At 36.0% G+C, this 16,202-nt stretch overlaps 1 protein-coding gene across 2 annotated transcripts in view; it reads right to left on the bottom strand.

Moving 5' to 3' along the window:
* Nucleotides 1-16,202, bottom strand: part of MEF2A (myocyte enhancer factor 2A) — a gene marked incomplete at its 5' end in the record, with an annotated part of 110,383 nt that overhangs the window by 17,052 nt on the left and 77,129 nt on the right. The window contains 1 exon segment of one of the 2 annotated variants that reach the window (NM_001097421.1): nucleotides 5,288-5,373. In NM_001097421.1, the coding sequence (NP_001090890.1) occupies nucleotides 5,288-5,373 (86 nt within the window). 2 annotated transcript variants of the gene reach the window in all.

Genomic DNA, 16,202 nt, shown 5'->3' with positions numbered 1-16,202 from the left:
TTTTAAATTTATTATTATTATTATTTTTTGCTTTTTAGGGCCGTACCCCCTAGTTCCCAGGCTAGGTGTCAAATTGGAGCTGTACCTGCTGGCCTACGCCATAGCCACAGATAGCAGTGTGGGATCCGAGCTGTGTCTGTGACCTACACCACAGTTCACAGTGATGCCTTAACCCACTGAGTGAAGCCACGGACTGAACCCACATCCCCATGGATACTAGTCAGATTCATTTCTGTGGCGCCACAACAGAAACTCCCCAGTGCTTTATATATGTGTGTGTGGTGTGTGTGTGTGTGTGTATACATACACTTTTTTTTTAAGTTTTCCCTTGAGAATTCCTCTTTGACCTATGAGCTATTTTAAAAGTATGTTATTTAATTTCTATATATGGAGATTTTCCTGTTGTCTTTCTGTTACTGATTTTGTTACAGTTAGAGACTAAAATCTGTATGATTTCAATTCTCTGAAATTTGTTGAGGTTTGTTTGATGGCACAGGATCTGGCCTATCTTTATGAATGTTTCAAGTGCCCAAGTGTCTCAGAATGTGTTCTGCTGTTGTGGAGTATTCTATAAACAACTCTTAGGTCAGGTCTGTTGAAGACTGCTCAGGTCACCTAGACTCCTGATTTTCTGCCTACTGTTCTATCAATTACTGAGAGAGGAGTGTTGAAGTTTCCAACTACAACTGTGGATTTTTCTCTTCCACTTTTCAGCTCTCAGTTTTTGCTTTATGTATTTTGAAGGTCTGCTATTAGGTGCATATACATTAAAGATTCTTCTTGGTAGATGAACTATGCAATGTCCTTCTTTACCTCTGATAATATACCTTACTGTGAAGTCTACATTGTCTGAAATTAATATGGCTATACTAACTTTCTTTTTGTTAATGTCTGCATGGTATGTTTCCCTCTATCCTTTTATCTATGACTTTCATATTTAAAGTAGGGTTCTTAGAATGTACAGTATGATCTTCCTTATTCAACCAATCTGATGTTTTGTCTTTTGGCTGATGTCTATGAACACATTTACTTGTAAGGCTGGATTAAAATCTACAATCTTGCTAGCTATATTTCATTTGTTCCAGTTTTTCCCTTTTTCTCCCATTTCTTGGGCTATTGGAGTGTATTTTTATCTTCTTTTTTTTTTTGGCATTTTAGGGCCGCACTCATGGCATATGGAAGTTCTGAGGCTAGGGGCTGAATCGGAGCTGTAGCTGCTGGCCTAGGCCACAACCACAGCAATGTAGGATCTGAGCTGTGTCTGCAACCTACACCACAACTCATGGCAACGCCAGATCCTTAACCCACTGATCAAGGCCAGGGATTAAACCTGCATTCTCATGGATACTAGAGTCAGGTTCATTAACCACTGAGCTATGATGGGAACTCCTGGAGCATACTTTATATTTCCATTTTATCTCCTCTATTGACTTACTATTTATACCTTTTTAAAATTTATTTTCTGTAGTTGTACTAGGGTTTATAATATACATCTTCATTTAATTAGAGTTTACCTTTGAAAATATACCACATCATGTTTAAAGACCTATAAGATCATATTTCCCCTCTCTGTTGTTTGTTATCATATATTTTATTTGTGCATGTACTATAAACACAAAATTCACTGCCACTATTTTTATTTCAGAAAGCCAACTATATTTTGGAACAATTAAAAAGTAGGAAAACACAGATCTTGCTTTCTAATACCATTCTCAAGAAGAGGAACCAAGGTTTCTTAGAGAAATGCCCAAGTCTAGGACTGGGGCAGAAAATAAACAAGATGAGCCTAAAACATTTTGCAGTAACCAGAAAATAAAATAGCAGCCCCCCCCCCTCCCCTCAAAAAACCCCCACAAGGATGAAGTATCTGAAAGGGGCCCAGGAACCAACTAAAATAGTCCTCAGTAGCTAAAGCTGGAACAATCTGAACAACAGAATAAGCTAATATTGGTAGAATCATACATTGACAGGATTTAGTACTACTGACACAAAGTATAAAATAAATGTACATGAGTCCATATTAATTTAAATAAATGATTAAATAAATAAGAGAACAGATAAGTCACCTGTGCAGAAGAATCGCAAATAATTTACGTAGCTACTCTGCCCCCAAGGAGTTAGACCATAACCTCACTCCTTAGGTGTGGGCCTTGCAAAGTGACTTCCTTCCAAAGAGAACAGTATGGAAAGGGGGAAAAGAGTAACCTGTGAAACACTATACCAGCAAGGCGACACTAAGGTGATCAACAGCAGTGAGTCATGTTGATAGTATGTATGTACCCTGGATATGATGTGAAGAAAATGGCACTTTAGTTCCATGCCCTTCCTCCCACATCAATAATGCCAATCTAATCATGAGAGAAGAGAAAAACATCAGAAAAACCTGTTGTAGAGGAACTTTCTACAACATATCTGACCAAAACTCCTCAGAATTGTCAGGATCATTAAAGTAAGGAAAGTCTTACAGAAACTATCACAGCCAAGAGGAGCCTAAACAGACATGATTACAAAAATGCCATGTTGTGTCCTGCATTGGATTCCAGAACAGAAAAAGACGAGGTTAAAATCTAATGGTATCTGAATTAACTACGGACTTTAGTTAATAAGAACGTATCAATACTGATTCATTAGTTGTAACAAATATACCACACTAATGTTACGATGTTAATAACAGGCGAAATTTGGTGTGGAGCATATTGGAACTTTCTGTACTATCTTTGCAACCTTTGTATAAACTTAAAACTTTTCTAAAATAAAAGTTTACCAAATGTAGGGAAAAACGAATTTTATCTTCGTTTATTGCATTTCCATTGTTCTTTATTTCTTTTACTGACTCAAGGGTTTTCTGGTAGCAAATTCCTTCTTCCAAAGGACCTCCTTTAACACTTTTAGAGTATGTGGCAATACATTGCATGATTTTTGTTTGAGAAAGTTTTATTTGTCTTTCACTTTTTGAAAGATATTTTTGCTGGGTAAAGTATTCGAGGTTGATTTCCTGCTTTAAATTTCAGCACTTTATATTATTCCATTGTTTTGCAGCTTGCATAGGTTATGAACAGAAGTACAATATAAATTCTTATCTTCATTCTTCTGTATGTTCATCTGTTCCTTTTTTCTGCCTTTAAGATTTTCTTGTCTTTTGCTTTGAGCAGTGTGTGTGTGTGTGTGTGTGTGTGTGTGTGTGTGTGATGGCTGCAGGATTTACCCTATTTAGTGTTTATTATTTCTTTAAACATTTCTTCTGTTCTGTTCTCTCTCTCTTCTCTTTCAGAATTCCAGTTACAAACATGTTAAGCCATCTGATAAAGCCACACAATTCTTGGAGGCTTTGTTCCATTTTTTGCTTTATTTTGTTTGTTTTCATTCTTCTCTTTAAGTTTCAGCTTGGGTAATTCCTACTGACCTGTAGACCTATAGGCCTTTCCTCCTGATAGGCTTTTAGTGCAGAGTTTGAGTTAATTTAATTAGGAACAGGGCTGGGTCTGAACTTCACTGTTACTATGGTTACCCTCGGTATATCCACCACAGGTCTCAAATCCCTCTGGGAGGAATAAGAGACTGGTTTGCTAGAAGGTTCTGTTCGTCTGTTTTCCCCCAAGGACTGCTCCATTCTCAGTTTTAAGCCTTCCCCTTTAACAGTGCTGTGCCTCAGGCAACAGGCCTCTCAGTCATTCTGCCAGGCTGCTGACATTGTTCCTGCTCCTCCAGCAGGAGTTGAGATAGTTTTCCTTTATCCATTTCCCCAGATACAGTGGGATTTCATCAGTGCCCTAAGGGTGACAGCTTATGTTGTTCAGGTCCTCACAGATTAAGACTCTGATTACATTGGAGTGAAGGGGAGAAGGACCCAGGCAGAATTTTCTGCCCTTACCTCAGTTAACAGTTCTTCCCCATTCCTAGTTATAAACCAAAGAGGAGACTTTTTCAGCACATACCCAACTTTTTTTCTGTGAGCATCTAGTGAGGTTCATGAGGAAAAAGCCTACACGAGAGTTTAAGACTCTCCTTTATTGTCATCCCAGGAGTTTTGCAGTCCAACCACTGAAAGGTAGGCCTTCAGCAATTCACCACCCTCCAGAGCTTCACTCTTCTTATCTGTGCCTTACGCAGGTAAGTCAGTGCTCTAATGTCCTCTGCCTACAGTATTTGTCTCTCCCTAGAGTCTGGGCCAGGTGGTTGCCCTGAAATCTCAGCACTACAGTGTGTTTAAGGAAAACTATGAACTTGTTTGTCCAACATTTTTGAGGCTGGAAACAATAGTTTTCAGTTTTCTGTATCTCCAAATAAAAAAGTACTTCTCCATTTTCTGACTTGAAGGGTTTTGATTCTGGCTTTTGTGTTACTTTGGATAAGTACTAACCTTTACCTTGGTTGCCTCATTTTACCTAGCCAAGATCACAGTTTAAAAATCAAATGATACAGTATATATAAAGTTGTCTGGGAATCTACAAAGCATTAAAGAAACAAAGAATTATAATCTAAAGCTTGAGAGCTTAACTTTCACTTAGCAAAAAAGTCAAACCGTAAGTTCAGCAGCTACAGAGCAGAAAGAGCACCTGGCACATCATGTTGACAGAAAATAGTCAAACAGTTGCTAGAATAAGAATGGTTTTAAAACTTGAACATATATTCTATTTTCTTTTCTATAAAAGGCTGGGGGGGATGTTTATAATCTCCTTCATAAACACAGAATTCAAAAGCAAAGGAAGTTGGAACTATAAAGACATTTGTTAAGGGCAGAGGTGGGGAGACCTGTATTCTTTATAAAGTTAAATGGGAGGTTATTTGAGAAGGAATAAACAAAGAAAAACTATTAAGAGAACAACTCATTCAAGTTTTTACGCATTCTTCCCTATTCCACAATAGTTCTCTTTGGTATGTATAATTTTCTGACCATCTAGTGTTTCTTTCACGGAAAAGTATGCAATAGATTACAGAAAGTATGCAAAGTACAAAGAATAAATACTTAAGTCAGGTTTAATTTACCAAATTGAGGATGAGATCTCTAAGCAAAGATTTCCACCTGGTAAGTGAAAATTAAGAATAACCACTCCACATTTAGATTAAATTTTAAATAGCCATTAAAGCAGATTTAGTTCCTGCTTTTTGATAATTGATTTCTACATATTTACGATGGACTTGTCTCTTCAAATGCTAATTTCAAATAGAAATACTCTTTAGGAAAAGGTCTAGAATCTAGGGAAGTACAGAAAATTCCAAAGGAAAATATACAATATGTGTAAAATACATGTTTTAAAGAATTAAGCTGGAGAAAGGTTTAACGTACCAGTGGAGGCATCATGCCCTTGCTTGAAGGGGGGATGACAACGCGAAGATCTGGTTTCCGACTGTTCATTCCAAGATTGCCACCACCTGGAGGAGGAGGAGACTTTGTAGGCATGACTTTGCCTAAACTATTTGCACCAGTAGTTCCAACCAAATTTGGAGAAGCTCTTGAGTTTACAAATCCATTCCCTGAGAAAAAGAAGTATCATTCATTAACATGAAATAAATCATTAAAATACTTTGGTACAAGTATGATCCAAGTTTTCCCCAGTCCTGGTTTCAAGTGAATTTTAAAATAAAACTCATGAGTACACAACGGTGTATCTTTGAATACTTAAAAAATATGCAAAGAAAGTCAACCAAAGTCTGAAATACATAGACTAATGCCATATGCTTCCAGTCTTACTGTTTAGAACTGCTGAGAGAAATTTAAAATACAAGCTATGTTCCTAATAGGGTATCTCCCACTGTGGACCAAGATAATGGGGATATTTTAAGAAAATACCCAGTCCCTTGGGACAGACCATAACGTAAGATAATATGAGAAAAAGAATGCATATATATATATATGTGTGTGTGTGTGTATATATATATTATGTGAGTGTGAGTATATATATATATATGTGTGTATATTTATGTAGGACTGGGTCACTATGCTGCACAGCAGAAACTGACTCAACACTATAAATCAACTATACCCTAATAAAACATAAACTGAAAGAAAATGACTGAGACCAGCCTATTCATTCATTCTAAGGACAACAGAAGCACTCCTACTAGGTTTTGGATGCAAAACTAGGCATGCAGGCAACCCCTTAACTAAAGCTTATTTAGCACTCAGCTCCTATTTTCACCAAGTATTTCTTCCTTATAATTCTACCCATACTTATTCTGTTTCTTTAGCTGCCATTAAGGTCTTCGTTAAGTATCTGTGACTTATCTGACTTTAATCATCTTGTTCCTACTTTTTAACCTTCCCTAAAAGAACTGTCTATCTCTCTTAGAGGAAATAAGTACATTGTGGTATATGTTCTATATAAATGGTATACAGGAACATAAAATGTTCATTTATAAATAATAGGCTGTATATGCTATTTTAATTTCTAAGTAAATCTTAAAGAAGAATAGAAAACATATATTTTAAAAGTATTTTGTGAAAATTTAAGTACTAAATTTAAGATATAGTGTTAACTGGCCATATAAAATCCAGCACTGGTCACTCTACTAATCATATTTTAAAAAATAATCAACAGATTTATGACCAAAACATAAAAACTAAGTTTACTATGTGTATAGTGTACTTTTAGCAACAGAGACTGAATGCCACCAATGCTTTGCTATTATTAGTCTATTTTGAATAGGCCTTCATATCTAAGTCTACTCTATTACAGTACATAGATGTTAATTTAAGAGTACTGGATAAAACAATAAATTTGTTAGCTAAAGAACTCCATTCCAGAGTTTGCGTCATGGCTCAGTGGAAAATGAATCTGACTAGTAACCATGAGGATGCAGGTTCGATCCCTGGCCTTGTCAGTAGGTTAAGGATCCAGTGTTGCCGTGAGCTGTGGTGTAGGTTGGTCGCAGCTTGGCTCTGGTGTAGCTGTGGCGTAGGCCAGTGGCTGCAGCTCCAATTCGACCTCTAGCCTGGGAACCTCTATGTGCTGTGGGTGTGGCTCAAGGGGAAAAAAATCCATTCCTAATGTTTATTACAAAGCTGACTAAAAACAAAATATTCAGAATAGTGAACTAGAAGTTCCTGGAGGGCTGAATAAAGCTGTTGAATTATCTGAGTGGGACTCAGCATTCACACATTAGTAGCAGCAACCATCTAAAAATCAGACAATACAGAACCACTTTTAGAAATGAACCTTTAAATTTCTATTAGGTGTATAGCACTGTGCAATGAGGTATAGGAAGGGAGGAAAAAAAAAACCCAACATGGTCCTCAGGCAGCTTTTCAGCTAGTCAGCAAGAGCAGGCATACACCATAGAGGCACAAAGGTGTCAACATTTTATTTAAGATACGAGCAATGCAATGAAGTATAACTACACAAACTTTACAAGCAAACAGAAAGCAAAGCACTGATACAAGTATGTAGGCTTTAAATTAAAGGAAGACTTGGTGCGAGTAACTAAGCAGTCTGAAAGGGCAAAGACAACAGAAGGCATGCATTATGAATAAATATGAGAAAATATACTAAAGCATGAATGAACAAGGTCTGAGTAAGGAATGGTGGGGTAGATAAGCAAAGAATCCACAACTTCAGTTCAAAAGGAAAGGGTAGCTATATTTATTTTTTTCCTTTCCTTCCAGTATAAAGCAAAAAAGGCAACTTTAGAATCCACCAAAAATAAACACATATAAGATATTAAAAAAATATATATACATGTCTATGTTAAATATATATGCAAGGACTAAGGCAAAACTGAGTGTCTCCTGTGTGCTTAACACTGGCCTAAAACCTTCATAAAATCTCACCCAGAGAAGACTGTACTCTGAGAAGTGAAATGATGTGCCCCAAAGTACGGCAAAGAGTTAACGACAAAAAACAGAGTTCCCGTCATGGCTCAGTGGCTAACGAATCCGACTAGGAACCATGAGGTTGCAGATTAGATCCCTGGCCTTGTTCAGTGGGTTAAGGATCGGGCGTTGCCATGAGCTGTGGTGTAGGCTGCAGACACCGCTCGGATCCCAAGTTGCTGTGGCTCTGGTGTAGGCTGGCAGCTACAGCTCCGATTCAACCCCCTAGCCTGGGAACCTCCACATACTGTGGAAGTGGCCCAAGAAAATGGCAAAAAGACAAAAAGCAAACAAACAAAAAAACCAATTATGTATTTGTACATATTGTTCACTTTAAGAGCTTTCATATTGGGTTATCAGAAGATTTTACTCCCATAAAATTTGAAATTTTCTTGAATGGAAGAGTGATATTTAAACTCTCTCAAATACATATAGTGTTTGGTAGTTTATAACAACCAAACATTTTCAGGAACTGTATATAATGAATAGGGTTGACTGATGAATAGATATGTTCTAAAGTTCTAAAATTAAGAACATATAACGAGAAAGAGATTAAGTTCTTGAAGATAATCTGCTGAAGGAAATGGATGCTACAGTGTATCTGCTTATTATATATTAGAGTGTGAAAAAAAATTAAGTGAATTATTTATATAAGAAACTAAAAACTAATGTTTTTGGAGTTCCCGTTGTGGCTCAGCAGAAGTGAATCTGACTAGGATCTGCAAGGAGGCAGACTGGATCCCTAGCCTAGCTCAATGGGTTAAGGATCTGGTGTTGCTGTGGCTGTGGTGTAGGCCAGCAGCTGCAGCTCCAATTCAACCACTGGCCTGGGAACTTCTATATGCTGCGGGTGCAACCGAAAAAACAAAAAAACAGAAAGAAATTAATGTTTTGCCAATGTGATATAATCACCTTTGCTGGATCTTAAGCAAAACATTTTCAAGAGACAAAACAGAGAAGAGAGATGTAGCACTTAGGAACTGGCCTGTACCTCTTCGGCAGTTGTCCTTCAAAATACTGGGATTCTGGGTACCTGTGTTCCCTTCTCCACTCAATTCCTCTTACTTTCTCCAAAACTTTCACCAAGTGACCCACCAGTCTTAATTCATTAAGCGGTCTAATTCTGCTGTGAGGACTGGTATTTCAGTTACCCTTTTGAGGCTACTTCCTGCATTCTGCTTCCATTATGTTGAAAGGGTACGTACTCAATCTGGGCTGAATCTCCTTTCCACAACTCAGAAAGCAATTTCCTGCACTCTGTTAAGCTTCAGAAAGCAGTGTTGTTATAAAAACAATCTCTTCACTAGGCCATCCCCTGTGGAGTAGAGCTCATCCATGAATTGGGCAGAAGTAACTGCTAAGCAAGTTATCTGGATATAAAACACTTACAGAAAAACAGGAAGGTTTAATAGAAACCAGTGGAATGTAAGAGTCACATTAATAAGCACATATTAAAAATGTTTCTCTTAAAAAACAGAAGGTGTGTTCTTAATTTCTCCAATAATATTTACAAGATTCTTTCTTATTTACTTAATTTGCACACAAATCTGAAGGATAGTATTTCCTCTCAAATACATTTTAAGATGATACAAAGATATAATTTAGAAAAACCCATTATCAAGAAACACTAATACTCTTTCCCCAAACGGAATCTATGATGCTTTTCAGCTAGCTATGGCGCCACAGTAACCCATGAGAATCAAATTTGAATGAAAGGGGACCTACAGTATGATATTTCTTTAGTGTGAAGTTGGAGTCTGAACAGATGATTACAGGATGATGTAAGCCTTTGGTAACTTGCCAGGCTGAAACAAGGTAATCTTACATGTACCATTTGTTATTTTATAGACTGTAGTGGTATTCTATAATCACTACAGTAGTGAAATGAACTTACCTCCAGTTCATTTTTTATGACAAAAAAGAAGATATTGTTGGGAAAGATTTTTCAGGTATATACTTTAAGTATAACTCATCTTGCTACAGCTTAAAAATTTAAGTATAAAATTCCTACTCTAAATGAATAAACCCAAATTAATGTGACAGTTGTTAAAATGTGTTTTCAGGGAGTTCCCGCGGTGGCGCAGCGTAAACGAATTTGACCAGGAACCATGAGGTTGCAGGTTTGATCCCTGGCCTCACTAAGTGGGTTAAGGATCCGGAGTTGCTGGGAGCTGTGGTGTAGATCGCAGAAGGGGCTCAGATCTGGCGTTGCTGTGGCTGTGGTGTAGGCCGGCAGCAACAGTTTTGATTAGACCCCTAGCCTGGGAGCCTCCATGTGCCACAGGTACGGCCCTAAAAAGACAAAAAGACCAAAAAAAAAAAAAAGGTGTTTTCAGGCTTTATGATAACTTATGCCCTGACACAAATGTGACAAAAAAACACTTTTTGAGCAAACTGCATGCTATGCCTACAGAAACCTGACAAAGCAAACCTTTAATTACAGTCTTATAGCTCTAAAGCAAATCATTCCATTACACCAATTTGGCTCTTATTTCAGAATACTGTATCATCCGAAACACTGCACTGAAGTGGCTGCAAAACACTCCCACATTCTTAATATACTCTTTTAAGGCTATTACTATGAATCTATTTGAGAAGTTAAACTGATACGCAAAGGATTTTGAAAATCTCAAAAGATTCTTAAAAATTCATCCAAAGGAAGGTTCAAGAATTAATTTTATCATATTTGACAAATTTCTCATAAAATCTGACAACTTTCAGCTAACTATTCAATAAGTAGCAAATAAAATGCATTTAAAAGTCTATAAAATTACGTCATTTGTATAAAGAAATCAATGAGGTTTCTAAAATTTAAAAAGACCATGGACTTTAAAATCACTGATGACATTTACTTGACTCAATGGAAATTCCAATATGATGAATAACATGGATTCTGTCAGTTAAAAATTTGTAATCTAAAACAGACAATCATGAGATTCTGGTTCTTCTATATTCCCTCTTAGTCTCTCCTGTGTGCACAGCCCCAAAGAGGCTACATTTCTCCTTCTCTTTTGGACTTCAGGCATGCCCCTGGCTTCAACCATTGCTTCAACATGACTTTTAAATCTGTGTATCTGCTTTGTGCCTCATTTCCAGTCCATATGCAACCATCTGGTAGGCACTGTTCCCCAGATATGCTGCTGTCATTTCAAACTCAATCTATTTTAAACACCTGTGCTACTGTCATCCTCCATCACTCCCATCCCCTCTTTCACAGCACTAGCAAGCCTTGCTATTCCTTCTTTGTCTTTCACCTTATCCACCTCTTCTTTTCAGCTGCCATTGCCTTTGTGTAATGCAAACCCTTATTACCCTCCCTCAACCCCACTTAACTCCAAGAGCTTCCTGAGCTCTTTCCAGTCCAGTATATTTTTTTCTCTTTCTCAACATGTTTTTAAAAAGTCAAATTACTGGATTTTGGTCAAGTTACTTTATGCCTGATCTTTGAACATGGGCTCAAAGTTAAAAAGAGTTCCCAAAGTCCCCTGAACTACAGCATATCTGAGTATTAGATATAAATTCTCAGTAGAGAAATTTACCTCATAAACAATAATCAATAAGCAGAATGCCTCCATGAAAGATGTATACAATTTACAATATACATCAAACTAGCAGGTTTTATTTGGATGATAACATAGATCAAATACAAAAAAATCACTTTACAAGGAAAAAGTGTATGTTCTAATTTACAATAAAAATTTTATGACTATAGAGGTGATATATCAATACAGCATCACAGAAAGTTCAGAAACTAGAAAAAGACAGGGAAAACACATATTATCACTACCCTAATTATTATAATCATTTTTGGTTTCCTCTTCTTTTTATTTTCTCATGTGCATATATTTTGCATAGTTTTAAATCAGAACTAAAAATGAATTCAGTTGAAAATTTCAATTTACTTAATTTTCACACTGTTGGAATATGTTAATTTCCCCCTATTGTTCCCTACTGTAAATAAAATTGCCATGAACCTTTGCATTGTCTGATTTCTTCAGGGTCGCACCTTCCACATACGGAAGTTCCCAGGCTAGGGGTCAAATCAGAGCCACGGCCACAGCAACTGGGGATCCAAGCCACCTCTAAGACCTACACCACACAGCTCATGGCAACACTGGATTCCAGACCCACTGAACAAGGCCAGGGATCAAACCTGCATCCTCATGGATCCTAGTCAGATTTGTTTCTACTGTGCCACAATGGGAACTCCCTGATTTATTTCTTTAGGTGAGATTCCTAGAAATGGGATTACTAGGCTTAGAGGTATGTAGGTTTTTTTTTTTTTTTTTTTTTATTACTAGTGAAACATCTTGTCAAAAATTTTCCAGAAAGATTCTAATTTATAATGCCCCAAGCATTTACCAGTTCATTAGGTTCACCACATCTTCACCAGCTTTCCATGTCACAATAAGAAGTGGTAATAGCTGGCAATTACTGGGTGGGTATGAGGGGAGGGTTTGCATTTTTATATGAATTTCATGCTGATGAGCAATGATGAACATCCTTCTCAATTTTTAAAACATTAGTTGAGTTTTTTGAGTTGTGTATTTAAGCACATTAAATGAGCATTCACTTAACAAATATTCCTCCAGCTGTGGCTTGTATTTTATCTTATTTTCTCTGTTAAGAATGAGAACATAAAATGATTTCACATAAAAGGACTAGGGGAAAGTGGTTGTGGGCTCTGTCCACCTTTCCATTTTGCCATCCTTGGCTTGCTGGCCTGCCCTCTATACAAATTTGCTTCATGATCTCAAGAGAAAGGTACACATCTAGCTGCCACATGCGGACAATAATGTTCAAAGACTCAAAAGGCAGAGACTGTGAATGAGTGTGAGTTTGTGAATTTTTTCATAATTCAGTATAGCTATTATACAATGTACATTACCTTCTCTTATAATTTTATAAGTGCCTCCATGTTTGTGGTTATAATTTCTTTTTTATATCAAAGTATTATGTTTAGTTTTAAAAGTTTTAATGTAATACATTATAGAAAGGTGTACAACACAAAAACTTAAAAGACCAAGGATTTATCATAACTGAATTCCATGTAACCATTAATCAGAACAAGAAAAAGAAAATATTGCTAGTCTCTATAATAGGGGCCCCGACACTCTACTGTTCCACCTACCAAAGTGATATAAACCACAACTTTCACAGTAACTTCCTATTTTCCTTTGTAATTTTACCATCTTCCTTCACAGACATCCTTAACACTATAGTTTTGCTCACCTGCTTTCCAAACTTTATGTAGATAGTATCATTTAGTATTTGTATCTATCTTGTTTCACTTGTATTAGTTTGGTAAAACTCATCCATGTTGTTGATTACTGCTACATTTCCTTCATTTCCACTGCAGTATAGTCTTACTTCACATAAAGGTACTATCACATATTTATCCACTCCTACTGAAAGAAACCTGGATTATTTCTAGATGTTGACTGTAACAAATAATGCCATGCATATTTTTTTACATATCTCTTGGTGCTCTTGGTGCATATATGGATTTCTCTATATAAGGATGAATGCAAGTATTGAGGACGAATGAAAATGCTAGGTGATGGAATATACAATTTGCATCTTTAGTAGATTATGTGAAAATTTGTACTGCCATCATCAGTGTCTGAGAGTTTGGGCTTTTCCATACCCTTGTTAACACTTGCTATTACCTATTTTGCTTTAGCCATTCTGGTAGTTAATACTGTTTGTGGTTTTAATCTTCTATTTCATTCTTTACTGAGATAGAGCATCTTTTCACATTTACTAGACACCTGGATAGCTTCTTTTGTGAAATGTCTATGTTCTCATGCATATTTTATACAACTAGATTTTTTTCCTTTATGATTTATAAATGATTTTTCATAAAATGTTGTGATAAGTATATCACATTTATTCTCTCACTGTCTTGACTTTTCGTTCTCTTTATGGTGTTTTGCTGAACAAAGGTTCCTAATTTAAGTATAGGCAAATTGATTCCTTTATAGTTAAGCTTTCTCTGATTTCCTATGTAGCAAATCTTCCCCTACCCTGAGTTTATTCAATGCTTAAAAAGCTTGAGGATGTTTCTGCTTTCAATACTACATGGGCCTAAAGCTTTCTAGATTTGGGAAGCAGGCAGAAGACTCCAAAACAATTAAAATAGGAATGAAGCAAATGGATGGCTCTTTTGTAAAGGGTTATGCATTTGAAAATGAAAGGATCAGTAAAACAGAAGCAGTTTAAATGTAAAGTGAAACTACCTGGAAATGGCCTATCACAAGTCTCTAAACATGGCTGATACAATAAAAATAAGTTATTGTATATATTATGTATAAAAAAATCTGTTTAAAACAGTATAAATTATAATCTCTGCTTATTGTAGAGAATGAGAATAAACATTTTTTTCAATGTTTACATTCCTTGTGTATAAAACCCCAAAGTTTTCTTTTGTGTATAAAGAACAGACAAAAAGTAAGTATATGCTGAGCCAAAAAAAAAAAAAAAATCAACAAATTTCAGAGAAGTTAACCATATGGAAGTAAGTACTCTGGTAATAGAACAATTCAGCTAGAAAACAATATCCAAGATAACCAGAAAACTCCATTCATTTGGAATTAGGAAATCCACTTCTAAATAATCACAGGTCAAAAAAAGAAGTTATAATGGAAATTAGAAAATAAAATTTAGAAAATATTTTGAATTGAATGTAAATGAAAAAATAACATTCAATTCTATTAGTCTTTTCAAATAATCAATTTTATATAATTCAATTTACATTAAGTTTATTTTTCTATTCCAGTAACTTCTGCTCTTATAACTTACTTCTACTCTCTTTAAACTGTTTTTTCCCTAACTTTCTGAGTTGCATGCTTGGCTCAGGATTTCTTAGCTTTCTGTTCTGAAAGAGTTACTAGCTTTACTAGTATTTCACATGGGTTTTATAGGGCTTCTTGAATTTGTGGCTTGATACGTTTTGTCAGGTTTAGAAAATTCCCAGTGATTATTTCTTCAAATACCACTTCTGGCCAATTTTTTCTCTCTTTGCCTCCTAGGACTCCAGTTTTAACTATCCTCTAGGTCTTATTCTTCTGAATTATCTATCCTTTTATGTCTCAAAAATTCTGAGTATTTTCCCTCTCTTTTAATTCACCATTTCTCCTTTCCATTTGTTATTAAATCCATCCAGTAGGTTCTTAATTGCATTACTTTTTTCAGTTCTAAAATATCCATTTTTAAAGTTTCCAGTTCTCTGCCCAAAATCTTAATCTTTAAAAAAAAAAAAAAAATCTCCTTGACAAGGTAAACATTGTTATGTTAAAAGTCAAGGTCTGTGCTTAATAACTCCAAGTTATGGAGTTCCCAGGAGGCTGATTCTACTGTCCATTTATTCTGCAGGCTTTCATTTATGTTGTGCTGCTCCTGACTATGCCTAGTTAGTAATCTGTTTATATGTCAAGTAGAAATAATAATGCCTGGGTTAATGTTTTATTCTTATACTATTCTTTTCCAGAGTATCTGCCTTCCCAGGCATCTTGAGGCCCCTAACAATGGGTCACCAAAATCTGACTTCAGGAAGTGGGATGATGAAAGTAAGAGATGTAACTACCATGAAGGGATGTTTACTCTGATTCATGCTACTTCCAGGGTCCATCCAGCCTTTTGGGAGTTCAACTCAAAGTAGGAAGAATATACTAGGCCCTCAATTCTCTGTGGACTCTGAACTTTCATCTTTCTGTCCTCTATGTCTCTGAGGCTATCATACTCAAGCTTCTTAGGCACCCCACTGTGGAAGCAGCAACCACCACCTGAGGAAAAACAGCTATAAATGCTGGGCACATCTCTCTGAATCTCTTTGTTCTTCCTTGAATCTTGAGCCAATAATTCTTCATCTTCTCTTTAGCTCTCAAATGCTTTCAAACAGATTTTTAAAATATTCTGCCTAACATTTCTAGTTGTCCTCAGAGAAAGGCTGGTACAAATGACAAAGTATGCCCAAATAACCATCTTTCCCAAAATATGTTTTATATGACACTAATTCTGAAAGATGCTTTTTCATGAGAAAAAAATGAAGCGTTCTACTGTGAAATCACTCTGAGTAACCATATGTTACATACTAAGTTTAAGGATTCACAAAACAGGTTGGCATCTTAAAGGCTCTGTAAGTCCTACAGTAAAGAAACTTGTTTAGTTTTATTTAGTACAAGGTTGCTAAATACAAATACATACGTAAGTCTTCCTTTTCATATAGTTTTAAGAAACATGCTTTGAAAAGGGTACCTGAGAAATCATACACACAATTTCCAATGATATTCCTTTAAAATTCCCTGGGAATTTAAATGCTTAATCTTTTCATTCATAAAGGCATAAAATAAAATTTAAAATATTTTTCCAAACTACTAAACCAAAATGGCAC

Source organism: Sus scrofa, chromosome 1 (assembly GCF_054392235.1).
Source record: "Sus scrofa isolate SSC_HxYL_T2T_F1_AM1 chromosome 1, Sscrofa_HxYL_maternal_Yorkshire_Landrace_v2.0, whole genome shotgun sequence".
Classification (NCBI taxonomy): Eukaryota; Metazoa; Chordata; class Mammalia; order Artiodactyla; family Suidae; genus Sus; species Sus scrofa.
The sequence above is the reverse complement of the archived record's forward strand: the minus strand, read 5'-3'. Positions and strand labels throughout refer to the sequence as shown.